The 12858-nt window shown below is 43.4% G+C and overlaps 1 protein-coding gene across 1 annotated transcript; it reads right to left on the reverse strand.

Moving 5' to 3' along the window:
• Positions 1 to 367: 367 nt before the first annotated feature.
• nacad (NAC alpha domain containing) lies at positions 368 to 12858 on the reverse strand. The gene is made up of 10 exons (XM_004541408.5): positions 12334 to 12858; positions 8876 to 9162; positions 3248 to 8759; positions 2872 to 3105; positions 2200 to 2291; positions 1719 to 1787; positions 1451 to 1597; positions 1235 to 1369; positions 1006 to 1128; positions 368 to 512 (listed from the first exon to the last, which is right to left on the reverse strand). Exons 1-10 carry the CDS (start codon positions 12416 to 12418, stop codon positions 498 to 500), a joined length of 6699 nt encoding a protein of 2232 aa, XP_004541465.3. The 5' UTR covers positions 12419 to 12858; the 3' UTR covers positions 368 to 497.

The raw sequence follows: 12858 nt of genomic DNA on the forward strand, positions 1-12858 counted from the left end.
AAGAGACTGAGCCTCAACTGGCTATGAAACTGTTTTCCACTCGATTTTTCTCATTATTTTTGAGCTTTTCAAACATGGGATTTAAAATTGTTTGATTTAAAATCCCCTGTGGTGGTGTACAGATGCAAAACTGCAAGAATGATGTTTTTGTCCAATAAATTAAGGACGTAACTCTAGCATGGAATCGAATAGCACAGATTTTGCTTCCGATAACCAATCAGAAACATTTCGCCTCTTCTTTCATTTAAATATTTTCAACTTCTCCTGAAGTGAAAGTTGGCGTAAAGGATCAATATAGCATGTTTGATTTAATGAATGTGAAAGACTAATCTTTTCAGTAAGATCAGTTTCAGGGTCCAGTCAGAGCCCACGTTGGAACAGACTTTATTTAGCAGATATTGGGGATGCAACATATAGTAGCAGCGATATAGAAGAGTCAGGTGTTTAGGCTTTATAGGCTGGAATAAAGGGGTCAGGAGTTGAATCGTCTTCACCGCTCACATGGTCAGCTCCTGTGGAAATGCAGGGGAGAAAAGTGAAGGTGAGAAAGAGAAAAGGTGGAAAATTGAATTCAAGATAAATGAAAACAACAAAAATACTATCTTCACTTCTACCCAATGAAAAAGATGTGCCACTGTGGAACATATCTCTCTTTGTATATAATTAAAAGGGATACTCATTATGTGAGGCTTCATTTCCCAGTTATCTTAATAGTATTTTATCCTGCATCAAGAAACAAAACATCTGCGTCACTTGAACAGCTCCAGTTCTTATGAGAGCACTTGCTGCCATCTAGTGGCCATGAGACTGTACTGATGACCTACAGAACAGTGGAGGTTATTCAGTTACTGGGGAGAAATTCTACTTGTCATTTGTCCTCTGCTCTTTCATCTCACCCCCTCCCTGCTCACTGGCTGTGACTCATTATTTTATTCACCATCTGCCCTCCCTCCACACTCTCTGTCTTCCCCTCTCTTTCCCGCCTTCAGCCTCATCGTTTCTCACCATGATAGCATTCACAATGTCATTCTTGTTGTGTTTCAGCGCACGGACGGCTTTGGCTCGTGACACATTGGCCTGAGCCATCACCAGCTCAATGTCTCTCTGCTCAAGGCCTCCCTCATCCACCTGATGTATAGAAAGAAAGAAAGAAGCAAGGATAAAGAGAGATTTCAGAACATACGTTTTAACGGTTGTTGAAATAGGTATTCAGAAACAATAGTTCAGAAAATACCTCTTCTTCTTCCTCTTCACTCTCCTCCTTGATGGTGAGGCTGGGTGGGACAGGTGGGGCTAAGGGAGAAGAGGTCACAGGCACCTTGAATTTCTCTGCGGCTGCTTTGTGAGCCTGCTGAGACAGGTCCTCAATCTGAGGAGAGAAAAGGGCCGGATAAGTAAGCTAAAACTGAAAGCTGAAACTTGAGTAACCAAATAGACAAACAGTACTCACCTTTGCCTCTCCGAACACAATATAAATGTCTGATACGGGGCTTTTGAATACATCTGGTCTGCTGATGACAAACAAGATGCTCTTGGACTTCCTAATAGTGATTCTGGTCACACCGTGGACTGGCTTCAAACCCAGCTTAGACATGGCCTAAATGCACAATAGAGAAAACAAGAATTAGGGATTGAAATGAAAGAAAAAGAATCGTATCACTTTTAATATTATATTTGACCACTTATTAAGTTTATGTAGTAGCATATAGTAGTCCAACCTTGCGGGCCTTCTTTTCACTACGGCTCTGCTTTGGCCTGTTTAACCCTTCATCCGCAGAGGAGATAGACTAGAGAAAAAACAGTTAAGTTTATGAAATAATCCATTATGCTTTTAATATGCAAATGTTGCTAATATGTTTATGCTAATATACCTAAATATAACTCATGATGCTTCTGTTTTGTTTTGTTTTTTTGCTTTTTGCAATAGCAGCAACATTTTGATTAAAGAGTAGCTGGAAATCAGGGCTGCCACTGCTACTGGCTAAATAGCAAAAAGGCTAACATCTGATGAATATTAGATTTTATGAGTTTAAAATGCAATGCTAGTTGAACAACATGTTAAACAACATGCTTGGCCAGAAGTACATTGTGTAAAATATATATACTATATATATATGTATATATACTATATACTATATACTATACATATACATATATATGGAAAGATGGTCACCTTTAAAATCCCATAGACAAACTCACCTGTGGCTCTGATGGTCTCAGTGGTTCCAGTTCTTCCAGCTCAGGAACTGAACCCTCACTCTCAGACTCATTACATGAAGCCAGCACTGAACCTTCACAAAAACAAATTCAAAGCACACATATATAAAATAAGTCCATAGGAAAACTAGAGTAAAAATAATTTGTCTATCTATCGAATGATCTTCCTAATTAGTACATAATTAGCCTATTTTAATGATAGATAGATTAATTATGTACCAATTATGTACATGAATAATCTATATCTGATATCTAATCCGTACCAGAGACTTTAATTAGCTTATGTTGATTAAAAATATAATAAAAAATCACTATGTGATATTCACGTCTTTTGCAATGTGGCTTCACAATAGTATGTAACACAACGTAGCAGTGTGCTCAACTCCAGCTTGAATAAACATGAAAATGACAGAATGCTGGCACACATTGATAAGTGCACTTTCCTTGCTGGGTAATAACACTTCATCCATAATTTAGGTTACAAACTTTGAAACAGTTTAAAATATCCTCTCTGTCAGTAAACTTATAAATGTAAGATGGAGAGAGAATCAAAGAGAAAGAGAAAGAGAAAGAGAGAAGGGTGGGTTGTATAACACATAGCTAAAGAAATTTTGGGGGATTTCAGTGCCCCAGAGGAGGTATGAAACCACTTACAATTGCTCTGGAATGATAGGTCAGTCTCTTCACAAATGTTGTGGCTGTGTTTCATAGGACAGCTGGGCCGCCTGCCTGTAAGTTGGTGGGTAGAGAAGGGCTGAATTTCCCTTTGATTGGCTGAACCAGAGTTTTTCTGTAGTGATCCATTTCTGCTTCCTTGAACTCCTTTGGGCTGGGATGTTTTACCTCCATCGCCCTCACTGTCTGTCTCTTCCTCAGCCAAACTAGGACCTTACAAAACACACAATGATTATCACAGCTTTTATGATAACAGTGTTAGGAAGTGTTTACCTTTTCTTTGACAAACTCGCTAACTCAAATGTTTGGATTAGAGACGGAATGTTTGGTTTGAGGTAATCATGACTTTACTCACCTTTGCACCTGTCTTGTGTGCTCCATGTGTGACCTTGACTGACTTGTTTGTGAGACTGTACTCTTGCGTTAGCATGAGACTGGGAGTATGACTGAGACTGGGGATGGGAACTAGAGTCTGGAATACAGACTGCATCTAAATTCCCCAGCTCGGGTAAAGATGACTCCTGGGCAGACTGAAACAGACTTAATGGCATGGCAGTGGAGAATAAGGGTGAAGAGACAGTTGTGGCAGACACAGTTGATGTACTGAGGACATCAGTAATCTCTTGGAGGTTAGTGGTAGGAAGGAACTGGGAATTAGGGGTGTTCTGTGTTGTAGGGGAGGTTGACAAACGGACAGGGGTGGTGTGGCACGTGAACAGTGAAGGTTCTTGCCGTTGTTGGGCTGAGAGGTCAGGTTGGGATTCCTGCACTGGTGTGGAAAGATCATGCTCTGGGTCTGTTGAGGCACAAGGTAGAGAGCAGGAGGAAGAGGAAGAGGAAACAGGAGATGCTGAGTAGCAAAGTGGATTCAGAGAGTATGGTATGGTATTGTGGGTAATATCTATGTTGTTATCATTAATGTCCACTGTAAGTCCTCTCTGATTATCAGGTAGCGGTCTATTATCAAGAACTTCCTGCTGTACGTCTTGGTTCATCACCACAACAATATTTAGGTTGTCTGTTGTGTGTGTGGTAGAGACATCAGGACTCGGATTGTTTTCTACCTGGAGCTGTGAACCAGATTCAACCTTGTCTGTCCCAGGCGTCTTCTGTTGACAATCCAGTGATGAAAACTTGTTGCTTGCATTATGTCCTGTCTTAGATTTGGATGTTTCTGCATTCCCCTTTGACCGTACCCCTGGTGTGTTATTTAAAAGAACAGCAGGTTTCTCTGGATCAACAACAGATTCGGGGCTAGAGGCACCTTGACTGTCTGTCAGAGGTGCCCTCTGTTTCTGCCTTCCTCTCCTTCCTTTCTTTGCATCAAATGATGTATCTGTGCAATGTCCCTCCTTGGGGCTGTCACAGGGAAAGTGCTCTGAGTCATTTTGTGCAGAACGGGATTTCCTTTCCTGTTTCTTCTTCTTATCTTTTTTTGCACCTCTCTCTTTTGCTTTCTCTTCCACTTTGTCTTCTTCATTGTCTTCCCCTGAGTTATAAACAACATGCTGTTGTTCTCTAAAGGCATCTTTAGTCTTTGGTTCATCGACAACTTTGTCCATGAGGGGACTGCCATCACATTTTCTTTGGCTTTCTGTCTGAGACTCCATTATCTCTGTTTCTGACAAAGAACCAGTATTGACCTTTTCTTGACAAGCTTTACTTGGTTTGGAATCATCGGATTTGCATTTAGGAGTGAATGATCCAAAGGAGCCCTGTACCAAAGAAAATGATGTGTCACTCTCTGGAGTGATTGTCTGACACTCTGGGCCTGTATGACTTCTTAAGTTGGTTTCATTTTTTAAATCAAAGTGTTTGTTTGTTGCAGCTGCATCTGAGTGAGTTTCAGTTAATGGCACAGAGATGCTGGAGCCACCTTTCTCGGGGAATGGTGTCTGTGTTGTTTCTGGTGTCTGGTTTATCAAACTATCTGTTGATTTCCTGTCTCCATCAGGAATCATGTCCGAAACCTGAGGTGGCATCTCCTCAAGTGGAATATTAGAGACAGAGTCTCTAATACTGACACTCACACTCTGGTGTCTGACTTCCTCTGACAGAGCATTGAGACTCCCATGAGCAGAGCCAAATGCAGACTCACTGTTATTGTTACAATTCTTCCAAGTGTTTTGTATTTGTGTTTCTGTGTTATCGCCGTCATTGTGTGGATTTAGATTACTGATATCATCCTCCAGGAAGCTGGCGTTCCCGTCTTCTCCCCCTCCTTCTACTGAAATCTCCTCAGTGGACTTACAGCGTGCCAAGTTGGACTCAGAAACTCCCTCTCCAACCAGTTCTTCGGTATCTGTTTGGCGCTTCTCTCCATGCAAACTGTTGTTATCGTCTTCATCTAGCATAGACCCGAGAACATTATCATAATTTCTGCATTCTTCACTGTTCATGTTAGAAACCATGGCCGTCTGCTTGCTTTGGCCTTCTGCATCACACATGAGCAAACTTTCCGCCTCTAACTCATACCTCTTCCCCAGAGACAATGATAGAGATTCCCCTGCTCCCCAGACACCAAACTCAGCCTCTGCTCCTAATCCAAGACTGAACCCCATTCCCACCCTGGTGTCACACCATGCCCCTGCTACAGAACCCATCTCTCTGCTTGTGTCCATTTCTGAATTTTCCCTTTTCGGAGAGATGGCAAAAGGTGAGTGTGGGGAACCAACAGCTCCCAGTACTCCCTCATCAGTACTGAGGGTGTTTTCCCTTAGGTTCTCCTGGGAAGAGTCACCAGGGCAGTGTTCAGGTGTTAGGGCCAGATTGTCAGCTAGTTCTGAGATGACTTCTGGAGAGGTCGAAACAGGGATATTACTGGGATTGGGACTAGGGTCTTTAGGACAAGATAGAAGAGGAACACCTTTATTCAAGTCATTAGTAGCAATGACATTGTTCAGAGACGGACCAGAATCACTGATTCTACACTCCACACTCACTGACTCTGCTGAAGCATTCCCATTCTTCTGGTCAAGGTCAATATCAGACTCACTGTGAATACTGGTTCTGCACATGGCCTCTGCCCCTACAGGCACATCATATTTACTGCAGAAAGACTTTGACAACACACGTCTACTTGCTCCCACAGTCCTTTGGCTTTCAGAGTGATAGTGGCGAGGCTTGATGAGCAATTTGAAAGAATCTCTTTCTGGCCCATTTATGGGCTCAGTTACTGAGTTATCACTGTGTAATTTCAAAGAGTCTCTTTCTGGTTCTTTTTCCACTGTGCCACTATTACTGGGCAATTTGAAATCAACATCTTTGCCCTGGTGATCTTCTTCTGGAAAAACTGAAATGTTCTGGTCTATTGTTTCCTGCACAGAAGTAGCAGAGGGAGGAATGTGGGACATGTGGGACTCTGTTGCAAAAGAAGGTGACACATGGCTGGTATCAGGAGTGGAGGAAGGGTTAAAAAAGGGACTGGGCTTAGGCCCCTCAAGAGGATTGGAGAAAAAATCAAGATAAGTCATTTCACTCTCATTTGCACTCTTATTCAGGTCGTCGGAGTCTGACAGAGAAGAATTCGCTTCTGCAGGACAGGATAGTTTCTGGTGATCCAGTGGTTTGTCTGTGCTTGCTTGTAGAGGGAAATGTTTTGCCTGACCTGTTTCGCTGGTAGATTCTAGTTCAGGGTCTGATTGGGTCTCAGGGATTTTACATGCATCCACAGGACTGGGATCTACATTGTTTCCTTTAGGGTGGGCAGTGGCTTCAGACAGACAGGTGGTTTTGCAGCGATCCGCTAGTTCATCCATGCTCTGCTGTGAGGGCAAAGGTTCATTTTGTACTGTGTCACTGACAGTTGCCCTTTCAGGTTCTGATTGTATTTGACCTGGATCAGGTCCATCTACTGATGTGGGCTCTAATGATTGTGCATGCCTCTCAGTGCTGTACAGACGTTCGTCTTCCTCCCCGTTGTAGGAGGCAGAATCTGATGACTCCTCTGTATCGTCTTGGAAACAAAAAGACTCATCCAACCCCTCATTAAGAGAAGTTTCTGAAAGCGAATGAAGGAAGGATGCTGAGCTATCCTCATCTGTGGGATCCTCCACTGCTCTGCTATGACATTCATCATCGTCGTCCTCATCTTCTTCTTCTTCCTCCTCCTCCTCTTCGTCCTCTTCTACCACTTTCACTTCCACCTTAGCTTCCTCGCCTGACTCTTTACGGTCATCACTGCCATCATCTTTATTAGTTTTCTCATATTCATCACAGCTGACAGCACCATTAGCATTACCATCAAAATCATCATCATAATCATAATCGTCATCCTCTTCGTCTTCATCGTCATCTTCTACATCTGCCTCCTCTTCTCCCGCTGCATAGGCATCAACGTCCTTTTCTTCGTTTCTGTCATTAACTTCTATTTCATTCTCTTCTTCAGTGGGGAAGAGAGTGATTTCCATTGAATCAGCCTTAAAGATAAGGCTGGTGTGAAGGGGAAAGGAGATGAGGGAGGCAGGGATCATCCTCTCCTCCTCTGGTATATCATCAGCACAGGCTGCCTGGGATAGTATGAAGGAACTGGGACCAAGCCTATCAAACGCTCCAGGAAAGAAGGCATCCAGGGAGAGGACAGGTGAGTCAGGGCTAAGGCTTGATGAGGCCATGGTCATGTTCTCTGTGTCAGGAGTCAAGGCGGTTGAAGGAGGCTCTTGGTGGACATCCATCTGTCCATAATGTTCCTCTGATACGCATGCCTCAAGTTGCAGTCTCAGTCCCGACTGGATAGGTCTAGACGACTCAGCTCTTTCTATACTGTCCTCATCTAGAGGGCAGAGTGAACTTTCATAACCCCCTCCATCCTCCTGGGAGTCACTACTGCTACTGCTCCTCAGAGGGGATGTGTCCTCAGTTACCCAGCAGGGGCGACAGCTTTCTCTAGAAACACTGACCTCGTCCCCTTTTAAAATTTCTTCCTCCTCAACTATGACTGTGTCTGTTATACCTGTTGGGGAATTCAAAACAAAATCCCCCTCATGGTACAGACAGAAGTCCCCTGCCCTTTCTTCCTCGCGTTCTGGAACTATTCTTCCCTTTTCCTCCCCAACTTCATCTCCAATTTCAGACAAGGACCCCACAAAACAAGCAGGAGCCTCCTGTGTTTCTTCTGTGAGGAGTGGATTTGGAGATGTGGAGGGGGAGGTGGAAGATGTGTAAGAGGAGGTCCAGCTGCCTCCCTCTGCTGTGATGTAAGAGCCAGAAGGAGAAGTGAGAGGGGAACAGAGGTCCTCACTGTCAGAGGGAGAACCAGGGGACAGTGGAGAGACAGGGGAGCCAGGATATGAATGATGTTTCAGGTGTGAAGAGCGAGATGCCATTTTAATTGGGGTAGAAGGAGCAGTGTAGTAAAGGTCAGGGTCAAGACATGAGGGGACACCCACTCGTAGTGGGTCAACAGCACAGACTGGCTCAGAAAAGGACAAAGCAACTGGACAGGAAGGCTCAGAAAAAGAGTGGGAAGGCACTTCATCTTGAGAGAGGCTTTGACACTCTTCTTTTTTCTCCATCAAGCTGTCATCTGTCGTGAGTGACCCTGGGGAGGTAGAGGGAGGGAGCAGGGGGTTGTGAAAAGGCATAGGGAGAGTCGCTGAGGGGTCTGCACGGTCTTTTTGCTGAGCCTCCTGTTTTGGGGATTGATTTTCCTCTTTTCTTGTTTCCAACTGAGTCTCTTTTGCCTGTGCCTGAGGATCTGAAAAGCTTTGAATATCTGGTAAAGGTACAGCCTGATCACTTGGGGCAGTAAAGGGATTCCCTTTCTTGATCTCTGTTGTTTTCAGCAGTGTTTCTTCACCCATCACCACCCTTGTATCAATAGTTTGTGGCTCCTGGTAGTCACTCTCCACCTCAGAACCAGTTAAGACCTGGGAATAAAACATTTTACATACACAATTACAAATGTTCATAATGGTATCCTAAGTGCTATGAAGCTACAACATGATCAAACACACATACATGCACGCACACACAAGACACGCACCTTGATTCGCTCCATCTTAACAGGGACATGGCGGCCACATGGTCCATGGCCACCTAATTTTCCAGACAGTCTGGGTGTGCTGTTGTTGCGATGATCGGAGCCTTCAGGTTGAGGTCTTGGGGTACCAGAAGAGCTAGGGGACACATGAAATAGTCGTGGTCCAAATGGAGAAGTGCATGCTGGGAGCAGCTTTTGTGGAGTACTGGGAGAGGGACTAGAACCACTGTCACTCGGGGATGAACCACTGTCACTTGGTGTGGAGTCAGTAGATGGGTGTCTGGTCATGTCTGAAAAAGAGAAATGAAAATAAATCAACTTCATAAGTAAAAGAAAAAAAGATCAAAACAAAAATTAACCTCCTATGACCCGAACTCTTCCACGACATGCATTTTTGATTTCTCTTTGATATTTGGGCTGACTGGGGCCAGATGAATGTAAAAACAAAGAATTACCAGATTTTTTTTTACCTGATTTTTGTTTCTAAAAAAAATGAGAGACGCATATACGGATATTTGTTTAAAATTTCAATAGCACAGTAGAAGTATAATGTCCTCATAAGTGGATATCAGACCCTTGTTGAGCAAAATTGAATATTTTGGTCTAAATAACCCAAAATGTGATGTCCACATATGTGGACACCAGGTCCTAGGAGGTTAAGAGTTCGGATATTAATACATTTGAACTCTGAGGAATTAACAAAAATATCATATAAGCAAGCTGACTAAATCACCTTAGTACCACGGCACTAGACGTGATGTGGAAAGTCATGCCTCTTTTATTGTATAATATTAGACTTTAGATTTCTGTGTTTGAGTTTCACTTATCTTAGCCCACACATTAGTTCAGAAAGAGCAAAAGAAAATTACACCAAAATGCCAGTCAGTAAACAAATACCCCTCAGCTCTCATGACACAGCAAATGGCTTTCAGTAGAAAAAAAAGAGTACTGAGACTTAAAACAAGACTGTTTTAATGTATTTATTATTATTATTTTTGTAATGCGTGCGGCAATCCTCCAAAAGCTTGGTCTCTATAGATGGAAGTCAGAAACAATGTTTCTTCACATACACAAGAATCTTTACCTCTGCACGTCTCTTTCACAATTAGCACAATTAGCCAGAGGCAAAATAAGCTGTTATTCTATTACAGCGTTCTCTGTCCTCTTGTCCTTCTGGACCTTGTTATCATTTTGTATCCTCACCTGTCATTGGGAATGGAGAAATCACTGAGATGAAATGTCAGGCTGAATGAAGGAAATGAATCAAGAGGGAGTAGAGGAAGTCTTGGGTATGAGTAAGAAAGTAAAAAGCAAGAAGATAAAAAAAATTTAAAATTCTATTTGTCATCTTAAATCAGTTCTTTGATGCTCTTTGATTACTACAATGCAAAATTGTACTTTTTTCAAAATATCCCTCAGAAGATATGCTCTAAGCTCTTTGTCATCCACACACCGAGAACAGAAACCTCATTTAACTGGGCCATTTGTAGGGTGACCTCAATTCACATGCTGATTGGTCATTACAACACACAAGTGGCTCAGCTCAGTGCCAGCCACATATACACCCTCACTGACACATGCACGTGTTTTGTTCTCCATGGAGCATAGATATCACATTCACTTACTGTTATGTAGCTCATTCTTTCTATCACTCCCTTATATTACTCCTTAGCCTTTTCCTAGCTGATCCTCGCTTTGGCTCTGCTTTGTACGCAGATGTATCTAGCAGGGCGTAGTAGTAACTAAGCACATGCTCTTTTCTTCTCCTCCCTCGCTACTGTCCTGCCCTCCCTGGGGAGGTGGCAGATGCAAGCATCAGCACTTAGAAGCTCTTCCCGATCACTGCTCCAATATTAAGATGAAGGTGTGTTTGTGTGTGTGCTGAGTCACGCCACATAGACTAAAAGCTGCTGTTAGGTCAGAGAGATGCACAATACATAATACACAAAAGACAACTCTTCTGCTACAGCACAGCCTAGTCTCAACGGAACATAAACAGGCTGATTCTGATTGTCTTCTCCTGCAGGAGCTCAACAAAACCTCACTATGCTACGGTGACAAAGGCTAATATAGCACTGGTTTTCAACAGCATATCTGAGTTCAAGAAAATCAAGCAATATATACCTTGAAAACACATCTAGAAATGCTCTATCGTGCTTTAGTGACAATCATAGGAAGTACATAAAAACTGTTTGGCTAGGCTGCTAAATAAGTCAGTGACATAATACGACTGCCTGGCCTTGGAGCCTGGTCTCAGGGAATGCAGTTAATCTGAGCACCTAGCTTGCTGTATGAAGAACAGGCCGCAGTTGAGCAGACTAAAGCTGCGTCACAGTGGATGCAGTGCTGGATTTGCCACCCCCAAGAGCGAGTCTCTGATCTATCTATCTATCTATCTATCTATCTATCTAGCTATCTATCTATCTATCTATCTATCTATCTATCTATCTATCTATCTATCTATCTATCTATCTATCTATCTATCTATCTATCTATCTATCTATCTATCTATCTATCTATCTATACTCTAATAAGATCAAAGTAATTTATAATTATAATATATAACAATATAATGTATAATATAATACAATAGAATGATTATAAAGTTTAAGGTAAAACTTTCACTATAACCTATAACCATATTTAATGATCTTATATAGTAAACAATAAACAACAAAAATAATGAAAGCTCTTGTACCTGTGAGGTTGTGTTTTTGTGTTAAACTGTGCTCTGCCATGCTGCTGTGTCATGTTCCTGTTGAAGCTGGGGGGTAGGGAGGAGCTACGCCACACTGCTCTGCACTTACAGCTTGCATAAAACTGATGTAGAGATGGGGATGCGGATGTGGCATGAACATGGGGCAGTGGGAGGAGTGATAGAGACTACGGGGGCCAGATTTAGGGTGGGGGTAAGAGCACTGGGAATCCGATGAGGACTGAGGCTGGATGCTGGGGGGGGGGGGGGGGGGGGGGGGGGCAGTTACACAATGAAATTAGTCGGTACATACAATACTGTGGTAGCTGAAAGGAACAGATTGCTAATTTGGATTCTGTAATGGGGAGTAAAAGGAGACGAGGTAAGAGTTGATGTCTAGGGGTGGAATCTCTTGGGAGGCTGCTAATAGCTGCAAGGGGGAAGGAGAGGCAACATGCAGTTTACCGAGGAAGCAAACATGCAACTGAATCACAGCTTACTCAGCCTGCACATGTCAGACACACAGAAATCACCCAGGTCTAAAGTGAGATCTCCCAGGTACTTTTGAGCAGTTAGTGCTTGTCAAATAATCCTTTACCTTTGCTTTTCTTCCTGCTAATACTTCAGTCCTTCCTATCCTATCTGTTAAATACTACTTGCTCAACACAGTCTTGAGCCTTTCTTCTCGATTACGCCCTGGTCTCTGTCTCAATTAGTATCAATGGAAACCCTCTCCTTTCCCAGTGCTCAAGCCCAGTGGTCCTACCTGGTCCAGGGAGCCCTGTTTCCTCAGGTTCCTGCCCTGGATGCTTGTCGCTGGGCACGGATCTGTGAGTGCTCTCCCCCGGCATGCTTCTCGCTGGCTGTCTTTGACTCTGACGCAACGATAAACCATACAGCCAGAACAGACAAGGTGAACGAGGAGAGAGAGTGAGAGTGAGAAAGAAGAAGAAGGGGAGGGGGATATGAATGCTCAGCGACCCAACACTCAGATCTTCCCTGCAGCACGTGTCTGCCTCTATGTGTGTGTGTGTGTGTGTTTGTGTGTGAAAGAGAATGAGGCAAACAGAGAATGAAAGAGGGAGAGTCAGAGATGGGAGTATAGGCTGGTCTCTCTCTGTGGTGCAGCACAGTGATGCTGCTGTTGTGGGCGTGTGCTTCAGAGCCTCATGATCCAGTTCATCGGTGTGTGCGTGGTGTGTGTGTGTGTGTGTGTGTAGAATCTGAGAGGGAGCTGCAGTATTCTCTCTTGATGCCCAGTTCCTGCTTTCCTCCCTCCTCCTCTTCCTCG

Source organism: Maylandia zebra, linkage group LG11, assembly GCF_041146795.1.
Source record: "Maylandia zebra isolate NMK-2024a linkage group LG11, Mzebra_GT3a, whole genome shotgun sequence".
NCBI classification, from domain to species: domain Eukaryota; kingdom Metazoa; phylum Chordata; class Actinopteri; order Cichliformes; family Cichlidae; genus Maylandia; species Maylandia zebra.